At 39.6% G+C, this 10,127-nt stretch overlaps 1 protein-coding gene across 5 annotated transcripts in view; it reads left to right on the top strand.

The window, feature by feature from the left end:
* Positions 1-1,631: 1,631 nt before the first annotated feature.
* Positions 1,632-10,127, top strand: part of LOC104920036 (roundabout homolog 1) — an 82,135-nt gene continuing 73,639 nt past the window's right edge. For 4 of the 5 annotated variants that reach the window (XM_027273892.1, XM_027273891.1, XM_027273890.1 and 1 more), the window contains exons 1-3: positions 1,633-1,792; positions 6,274-6,407; positions 8,123-8,215. In XM_027273892.1, coding sequence (XP_027129693.1) covers positions 6,317-6,407; positions 8,123-8,215 — 184 coding nt within the window. In that variant the 5' untranslated portion in view covers positions 1,633-1,792; positions 6,274-6,316. Of the gene's footprint in view, positions 1,793-6,273; positions 6,408-8,122; positions 8,216-10,127 lie in introns of all 5 variants that reach the window. The other variant, XM_027273894.1, reaches the window with a different exon arrangement.

Below are 10,127 nucleotides of genomic sequence, written 5' to 3'. Positions count from 1 at the left end.
TCCAATTTTTTTTTTTTTATGACCTGCTGTCGCACACTGTCCCTCTGTGTATCACAAAGCATGTTCAAACTGCAAGTGACTTGGTCAACCAGTTAGGCAGTTAACGCTGGAGGAGACCACGTTTCCTCTTGAAATGATTATCTTTCCAATGTCACACTCGCAAGTCTGCAAGTGTCAGCATGATAGATGACCATGATATTGACTTGAGGTTAATTCAAAACCGCACCGCTGAGTTAGATGAAGGACCCCGATAAGAATGCTGTTGATAAGAGTGTAGTTGAAAAGAAAATTGTCTTGGGTCACATGCCCTGATGCCCCTCTATTGCAGCATCACACTCTATACGTTTCTCTGTCTTTTTTTTTTTTCTACAGAAGGTATACATAAAGGCCACGAAAACTCACTGATGTGTGTTTTGGTCTGTGCAGGTCTTAAGTCCTCTGATTTACTGTCAGTCAGGAATAAACATTTGAGACAAATATGCCGGAGCAATGAATGATCTTTCCAGAAATACAAGAAGATTTAATATACTTTTAAATGCATTTTGTGGCAACACCGATGAGACTAAACGTGTTTGGCTACCATGAATGCAACACAGACTTACACCAGCAGCACCTGGGTATTTGCCTGATTTGTGTAATCCACTGAGCTGATCACATCACTCTATGGTAGACTGAATTAAATAAATAGCCACTGAGCAATGTTGCGGATCAATTCTCCTTTTGTTACACAGGCCATTACACAGAAGAAGATTCATTCATCAGTCATTGTGGACATTGTTTTCAATAAGACAAAAAAAAAAAATCAATTAAAAAACTATTCCTTTGATGTGAGCACAATAAATGATAATAAAACACACAGAGGAGAATGTGAGGAGTGGGAGATGAGAAAAGGTCCACAGACAGGTGGACCAAAAAAATCTAATATTTCTCTCTGCGTTTGTGTTTATCTTTACTATCTCCATGATGAATTGGGTGTTTTCCTGCTTTGTGGCATGGTAAGGATCCAGCAGCTCTCATGTTGCATAAACCTGTGTAGGAATATTGGTTTTGCTGCAGGTGAACATAGACCCTGTGGGATGCTTTTCTGCAGATTGCGAACCACGATGCAGGCATGTGTCCCCACATCTTACAACAACACACACTGTGATTCTCTACACATAGCTGCAGGTATCTCAAGCTATGGTGCTTCATTTGAAGAAGAAGAAGAAAAAAAAAAAGCACTGGACTTCAAAACATAGATTGTGTCAAAACATAGATAATATGAGCTCCTTTTGCAACACAGCGTGTTACGATGAATAATAAATAAGATAGTGTTGAGTTGCAGCATTACACTTCCATGATAAAATTAAACGTGTTTATTGTTATTTTTACATTTAAAATAAACTCAAAATGATATTTTGTGTTGTTGAAATTGACCATGTTCTCATGTCCTTGAGTGTGTGAGATGTCAGGCTTAATCTGTAAGAGTAAATTGTCTGAGTGCAGCCTTAGGACCCTGAGGATATTGGACCTAGGTTGCTGCAGAGGTAGGTTTGTGATTTGTATGCACCCCATCTGATAGCGTCTCCTGGATCACAGATGGATTATTTAGGCTTTTCCTTCGGCATAGACTCCTTCTTTTGATTTTTTTCCTCCTCTCCTTTTTTTACAGGTCCATATCGTGCCTTCTTTCTTTCCTATCTGTCTCTGCTCTTATTGTTGGGTACTTGGATGCCACAACAGCAGACACTGGTAGAAATCTGGCTTTATCTGAGAAAATGGAACAATAATGCTGGAGGAATAACCTGGAGGGGTAAGTTGTAAAAGTTGTACTCATATTCATATTAGTGAGGCATGGTTAGTGTCTTTAGCAATTGCACTGTTGTGAGTGTGCATGTTCTTAGCATAGGTGGCTTTAGAGGGAACTGAATCCCTTCCCCTGCCCATTGATTAACACAAGAGCAGGTGCTGTCCACGTGCTGTGGTGCTGAAAGTTATTAACACGAATTTATTGTGAATCTTATTTGTATCCTGATGATTGCATGTTGCCAAACAAGCAATGACTGCAGAGACTGCTGGTACTCTGATTCACCCATATATTAACTTTGACTGATAGGTTAGAAGTTGATTTCACAAAAATGATAAACATTTTTACTGTAAATGTTTAAAAAAGCAAAATTATGACTTAAAGTCTTAAAGAAAAAAAGCATGGCAACTGTGTTGCTGATTATTCTGAATGTGATGTATGAATTTCATGTACTACACATTTATTTTAAGGGTAAGGGTAGGTCAAATACTTCACTGTTTTTCAGCTTTTTCTCCCTCTCTCCTCCTCTCCTCTGGCTTCTGATTCTGAAAATCCTTCAGTGGTTTTGAAAACCCTAAAGGGATTAAGCTATGGATGTGTAACAGTTGCTAGAATTACATTTAAACAAACCCCAACTCATATCTCAAAGGATCACTTAATCCGGTGGATTCTGTTTATTTGTCTGTGCAATCGACTCAAAAATCTTAAAATCGTAAACACAATGTTGCCCTTAACTGACTCGCCCCGGCCAAATAAAGAGAAGATATGAAGCGTTCTTCTCCTCAAACAGCGGGGAGTTATGATGAGCGGTCTACAAGTGCTGCACTGTGAATGAGGAGGCACTGACTGAAAATAATATCCTGTCAAGTTCAGGGGAGTTAGTGGATTCAGCTTCTATTAAATCCCTGAATCTAAATGTCTTCAAGGATGAAACAATGGTGTTCTGCAGTAGGCACCTTCTGCGGGGTCATCAATACTTTCCTTTTAACACCTGCATTCTTTATCAAATATTTGCAATGCTATTAATACACCACACCAAACATTCAGTTTTTGCAGAGAAAATCTTTAGTGTCGGTTGTGTCGGTGCTGACATATCATCCTCATGGGACCATAGGTCACCGCCCCTTGTGGCTATAGTCCATGGGATCATCTGTTACTCCTCAGGCTTACTTTCCTCCTCCATAATGCCTACTCAGCCGACTATGACTTGTTACTATGAGCCCTGACAGAGCTCCAGACGTCGCCTCTCATACTTTTAATATCCTTTGTCTTGGTCTGATAGCTCCCTTAATGCATTATAGTGGCAGAGATGAAAGCTCGTATTTGTCTCCCCCTCCATCCATTTCCCCAAAAGACGCGGCCATATGTCAGCGATAACTGCCAGCTGTTGATAAGAGCTCTTCAGTCTTACATGAGGAAGACAGTAAGCCTCGCGTAATGTTCAAAGTACGCGACGTATGACTTTACTTGATTGACATTAATGTATGCTGGTTGTTTGTGTTTTTGCCTCTTCCTCCACACACCTCCCACTGCTGCCTTGATTTAGACTCCAGTCCTTGTGCGGAAAATAGTCAGTGAATCATACTTCCTGGTTGTGACCTCCTGCTTTTACTCGGCACCCCGCGGTGTTGTACTACAGAGCTGTTGATTGGTTTGCACAGAATTAAACATAACCACCATTCACACTTGTAGAAATCCTACTAACGTAGTTTAAAAAGTAGAAAAAGTTAGTCCTTTAATTGCTGCAAATGCTACAGGTGCATGCAGAGAACATGTGCACCTTCTGACACGACATCCCTGGTATAACATATTGAATTCCAGGCATCTGTCTTTTTGAGTACAGGGGATTGAACCAAGCAGGAGGGAGGGGGGGCCCATGCTGAAAGCTGATTCTGTTCACGCTCCAGCGCTCTCTACAGTATGTGATCTGTCTGCTGCGGTATAGGGGGGAGCTCCTGTTCTGTCTTATTGACAATATGTTAGATGGTAAGCTGTGATTATTCCCCAGCAGACAGGAGAAGGAAGAGGAAATCAGCAGTCCTGTCTCATTTGATCTGCAGACTCTCCACATTAGCCCGTGCAGATGACAGTCATTTCTTTCGGTGTGAGCAACTTTGCAGGTGCGCGTGTTTGTTCAGTCATGAGGACAGAATCTATTATGCGTGACACTCACGTTTACATTATACTCATGACACCAACACAAAGTTAAGGAGAAAAAAGCTCTATAACCTGAACTTATATTGTAACACTATATTGTAAGTTGACTATACATATTCTTTAATCTTTACACAATGCACCCCAGACTTATTTTTTGTTGTTTTCATTAGTCCCATCTCTTGTTTTTGTCTTTTTATATCAGGTTTAAGCTGTCTTGGTGTGAAAGTAACATTTTTTCCCACTAGTGTTATCAGCGTATTACACACACACACACTCACACACACACGTTTATGTTTCATTCATATCTTTTTCCTCCCACTGGCATATTTTTTAAATTACATCTCAGATTTATTCTGTTTTCCCCCTCTCTTCTACACCCACATTCTACCGTTCTCCTTTCTTTATTCCCCATACGGATCTGTTAGATAACACTAAAAAAATGAAATGTTATTATTACCATCCACATTTAATATTCAGCGCTCTACAAAAACGCAATCTTCCACGCTCATTATGTCCATAATATATCCACGCGAAGATGTTTGTATCAGCAGATTTGAATATGAATGATGCTAATATTGAATTTTATATTACAATGTGATATTACTGTTTCTGGCTTTCATAGCTTTTGAAACATCAGCATTTTACTAGATGAGCCAAACACTGTGAAATCTAGTCGAGGTTATTTCACTAATCAATCACAATTTATTTACTAGTGTCACACATACTAATATAGTGAGAATACTTAAAGCACACTAAACCTGATCCAGAATAAAGAACCTGCACTTGGGCACAATCAGCTAAATGCTCACAGCAGTATGCACGCATGCTCACAGTGACAATGCAAATAAGCTGTTTACACTGCTTGACATCTTACTTTAGTGTTAGGATGGTTGGTGTAGCTGAGGCTGATGAGGTTGATTTGGGTCATTGATTTTGCAGACATTTGGTCATAAACCAAAAATATTGGATACATTTAAGTTTTGACATCACCTGTACCAAATGTCATGGCTATTCATCCAATGTTTCGAGTTGAACCAAAGGGTTGGGCCGACCAATTGTCGACATTGCCCGAACCCTCCATTCATTACAGTGTGCTATAATGAATGATCTGTGCATGTATAATTCATTTAAGAAAACCATCAATAAATCTTCTTATTTTCCAGCATTTTAAAATAAAGTCAGCCAAATTGAAGTTAATATAATTAAACAGCCACTTAAAACTTTTAGTATTGCAGTTTTTAAAAACATTTTATGAAAGATTGTTGACAAAAAACCAACACGAATCATCAAACGTGCAGCAACTAACTAAATCACTAGATTTGGATTTCAGATTCGAGCCCAGTCACATAAACAACAATGCTCCGCTCTCTTCTCATCACTGTGTGCACAGTATATTCACTTTTTGCTCCAGTTTTTTGGCGTACTTACAATGTTGGCTGTTGGCTTGCATTTCTCAGAACAATTAAAGTGGAGCACGAAGTCGGTGGCCACAGGGTGCCAAGACATCCCAGGAATCTGGCTGTCCATCAGACAGCTAGGATGAGTCACAAGGCTGTTTCTACCACAGATGGCTGATCAGTACAACTGACTTCCTATTTCTCTCTGCCTGGCGCTGTCATCGTGTCTCATCACCGTTCCCACTTGAGAGCAAGGGTGTGTTTTGTATGTGTGTGTGTGTGTGTGTGTGTGGAGGTGTGTATTTGTTTGGATGGGCTTAGTTGTGGTGTGCAGCGGGTAAATGTGAGTATGTCTGACTTGGATTATGCATGAGCACATCAAAGTTTGATGCAGCACGTGCACACGGTGTGTATGCATACACAGTTTTTGCACAAAGCACACAGAGAGCGTGTTTGAGATGTACTGCGGAAGCTCACTTGGGTGTTGGAATATGATGGGAAAGGCAACACTGAAGCCGTAGTAATGTGCAATTGCCTCACTATGTGTGGACTGGATGAGACTGAAAGAGACAGACTGCTTGCTGCGTTTGAGAGGAAAGTCCATCTGTCTTCCTCTTTGCTTCACAGTGGAATTTTATAGAGAGTTTGTGTCATTCCACTTTGTATAAAACTCCTTATTAGGATATCATTATACAGGTAATGGTGTAATAAAAGTTTAATGTTATTTTTCTTTCTTAGTAGTAAAACAGAAAACCCTGAATGAGTCCTGACTTTTTCAACTCCCTAATCAAAGTAATCGAAGCCTGAAGCCAAGATAAAGACAAGGAATGTTGCTATGTGGCTTTAGAGCACAGATCATACTCATCTCTTCATTCCTCCTGCATGTTCAGCTCACATGGCAAGTTTCAAACCACTGCGTCTCTGTTGTTCCAGGTCTGTTAAAGGCCTTCTTGAAAAGGCTGAGTCATTCAGGACCATGCTGGCTTTACAATCACCCGTCACATTCCTTCTCATCTGTCTGCTCTGTGTCAACGAACTGCAGCAGGGACACGCCATGGAAACTTCAGGTGAGAATCTCTTCGCTAACCAGATTTACGTGACTTGCTGTCAGGGAGTGTTTTTAGGTCAGGGTGTCAGGATTCTTTTAATTTCTTTATGTTTTGTCATATTAATGTATCAGTCTTTTATGTTGAGACCATGATGCAAACATGCATTCGCTCAAAAAGTCTAGTTTGGTGATGATGGAGGCCGTTCTGAATACCTCATCAAAAGTCTGAAGACTGACTTTTCAAGGTGTCAGTCGGATGCCAGATTTAGGTCTGTGTGGATGAGAAGTATGTAGTTATGCTGCCCTCTTGTGGCTTTTTAAAACCTTCTATCATTCAACTAGTGCCACAATAATGTGCAGTCCCTAAAGACCCAAGGCACAATTTATATCTCAAACATTAAAAGAAGCAGTTGTTCAAGAGAGTTTTAATGTTTTAATAATAATAATCAAGATGTAATAAAGATGATCAACAACTCACAGGATCATGCTTGGTTTTAAGTTAAGTGATTAACTCATAAAGTACGCCTGAAACATTTACATTTGCTTCAATACACACATATTGTATACAGTTTGCCGGTCCACTAGACATATTAATAGTCAGTCATACATGTATTAATTCATAGTTCTATGTAGCTTTTAAATTTATACACATCTAAAAAAACAAAAACAAAAAAACAGCACTCCAGCATGACATTAACACGTCAATCACTGGATTTAAATCAAATGTCATGATGAAGTGGTGGCACCCTCTAGTGGTAGACAATGTGTAATATATGACTATAAGTCATAGCCACAGCCAGGCACCCAGTCACTGTATAAAACATGGACAAATCAATGGAAACTTATGATTATGCATGTAAGCCTCTGATTTATGAATATGATGCATAATTCACATCTTACATATTGCCTTCATCAATGATGTGACAAACTGTGCGAAAGGTTTATTCGTTGCTCTGCTAATTCTTTCAATTAGCAGTCTATAGTTTCAGGAGTGGGTTGCGTAAGATTTAGTTAGAGAGAGATGATTTTCGTCTCACGACCACGAGACGTTAATGTGTTCATACGTGACGGCACTATTAAATCTGATTACACCTCACAGTGTTGGCCCTACTAAAATGTGCTTCCAGAGGAAAATGTATTCATCCAGTGGCAAGGGAACTATAAAACAATCCCAAACTAACGTCAACTTGATGAGTCATGTTCTGAACTTAAATGAGTGTTTGTTTTTCTTTACGATGTCACAGAAAGGTTCATAAAAGTGCTTTGTTGACAAAAGGTAATCATGCACTTGAGAGTCATATAATGTATTCAGGCAATTTACATAACTAGCGCTGCCACTGTTGAATCATTTTTAGCCTCTGAGGGAAAGCTGTATTTCATCCTTTAGAGCTAAAGTATCTGCTTGCATGACATGGGATGCATTGTCTAATAATAATAATAATGATAAATAAATGGAAGAAAATCATGTCAAACTTCTTTTTTTTATGGTTATTAAAGAATACTGCAAATGAATGACACTAAGTTCAACCGAATCTTGAACCTAACAGTAATATACAGGCTGATTTGTTGACTAAAAGACTTTCTTCAGCATGGCTGTCCCATGAAAACATCTATCCGTCAGTGAGATCTATTGACTTTTTTCCTGCACACCGTTGAACTTTAGCCAGGAAAAAAAGACGTCTCCGTTGCATAAGTTATACGTTTTTTTTGTGCATTTTCTTTTTAATTGCACAGATACAGATAAACACAGAGGGAACCGTGAGGTCATCACCCAAACGCCTGCACCCGAACCGGCGTCTGAACAAGACAACACCCTCGGATACAAAGGTATATGCAGTTCTGATTGATAATAATCGTACTTCTCTTTAATAAACCAACGGAGAGCTTCGAAGTGTTGATGGAGTTTAGATCTTACTGCCTCTACATAACATCCCCCACGTGATTCTTCATTCTCTTTGTCATACACCATGTTGCAGCCTAGACAGCAGTTAATCCAATAGCAGTGTCGTCCGTCAAAAGTTTATCCTTGCATGTTCTCCAAGTCAAAGAAGATACTTCATGTTACTAACAGCAGAATATGTTGCTTAGTCTCCTAAAATAACACATCTGTTTCACCCAATTACTTCTAATCTGTCTACTTTTGCCTTGGCTTCATCTCGTAAAAACAGTTTTAAAGAAATCTAGCCAGAAATAAGCCATGACAAAGCCAGCAGGTTTTTGCTGATTCGTCCTTTTGAAAGATTCAATGTTGAACCCAATTCCCAAGAAGAGGACTATGTTTCCTTTCGCTGACAAAGACTCTAATACCACTTAATGCCAGTTCAGCAGCTGTAGACCTTTAAGTGCTGTGTCCAAAGCCAACTCAGTTCAATCCCCTCTCCTTTTACTTTGAGGTTTTATGGTAAGGGCTCTGACATGGGGTGTAGTGGGATAGAACCAAGCTAAATGTTTAGAAGGAGTTCTTCTCTCACTATAGTCTCTACAGTTTTTGGAAGATGACAAAATCAGACTGATATGCCGCACGTCCTTTCGGTCACCTAGAGCGAATTTAAAGTTAACGCGAAGAAGAAAATGAGATACTAAAATACTGATGTTTTTTTGGCCTTTTATCTTTAATAGGCACCAAACAAATGTTTATTTATTCTGTTATGGAATCCAAATTGGAGCTTTTACTGGCTTCCATCTGATGTTTATGTGGAGCTAATGGTTGAGAAAGAGGGATTTTTTTATCTCTCTGTTTTCACTCTGAAGATAAGAAGCCTATTTTTTTTTTTTCGTGCCTAAAGTCTTTGTGGTTCAGCAGGAAGAAATAAAGATGTCGGCGAGATTGGGGGAAGTTGAAAGGATGCGCAAATCTTAACGACAGATAAGATCATATGGGTGGCTGCCAGTTTGCCAATTTGGAGGTAGACTGAGGAAAAAGCCGAGGCGTGGTCATTGCAATCGGCTTCCCCCCGCTGTGTTTAGAATGGTGAAATTGAAGGCTGTTTGCTTCAACACTTTGTGTGACCCCGAGCAACTGTAGTGATGCGCAGTAAGAGGGGCTGATAAATAGGCAAAGATATAAGTGTAGTCAAGGGAAATGAAAGAGGCAAAGAGCTGTCACAGATAATAACCGATGGGGGAGTGGAGAATCAGCGTGGAAAATAAAAACTGGAATCGGGGAAAATAATGTAGTGAAATGTGCGGCTAATGGCAGTGATGTGTTACACACACAGCCATCCATACATACATCTACACAATCCATACACCTCATTGCATTTCACTCCTGATAACAGGTATTAACAAAAACCTGTCTCTATTTTTTTGTGGGTGACAACAATCACCAATGGAGGACAAACTGGGGCCAAGTTTGTTGCTCTGTGGAGATTCCAAATTATTTATTCCTTCATAAATATTTTTTGGATTTGGCTTTGTGCTTTTTTGGAGATATTTTCTCCCTTGGCTCTGACCCAACTGGAGAGCTACTTTGGAGTGAAATAAATAAATAAAAATAGGTCTCTGTGCTTGGCACCGTCTCATTGAAATCCTTTCCATTTTATGTGCTGTGTTGCCATGAAGACGTGCATGTCTTTGTGTCCACTTTTCACCATCTGTTCCTGAAAATATTGGTGTTGGAGAGGCTTTGGATTGCCACCAATTGTGAAATGCACGATAGAGTTCCACGTTTTGCCTGTTGAGGCAACGCGTGCATGAAGCAAGATTTCCTCCGTTAAACCTCTTGTCGTTTTTTTCTGCT

This window comes from Larimichthys crocea, chromosome XXII, assembly GCF_000972845.2.
Source record: "Larimichthys crocea isolate SSNF chromosome XXII, L_crocea_2.0, whole genome shotgun sequence".
In the NCBI taxonomy this organism is placed as follows: domain Eukaryota; kingdom Metazoa; phylum Chordata; class Actinopteri; family Sciaenidae; genus Larimichthys; species Larimichthys crocea.
Note: the sequence above shows the minus strand (reverse complement) of the source record. Positions and strands in the feature narration are given on the sequence as shown.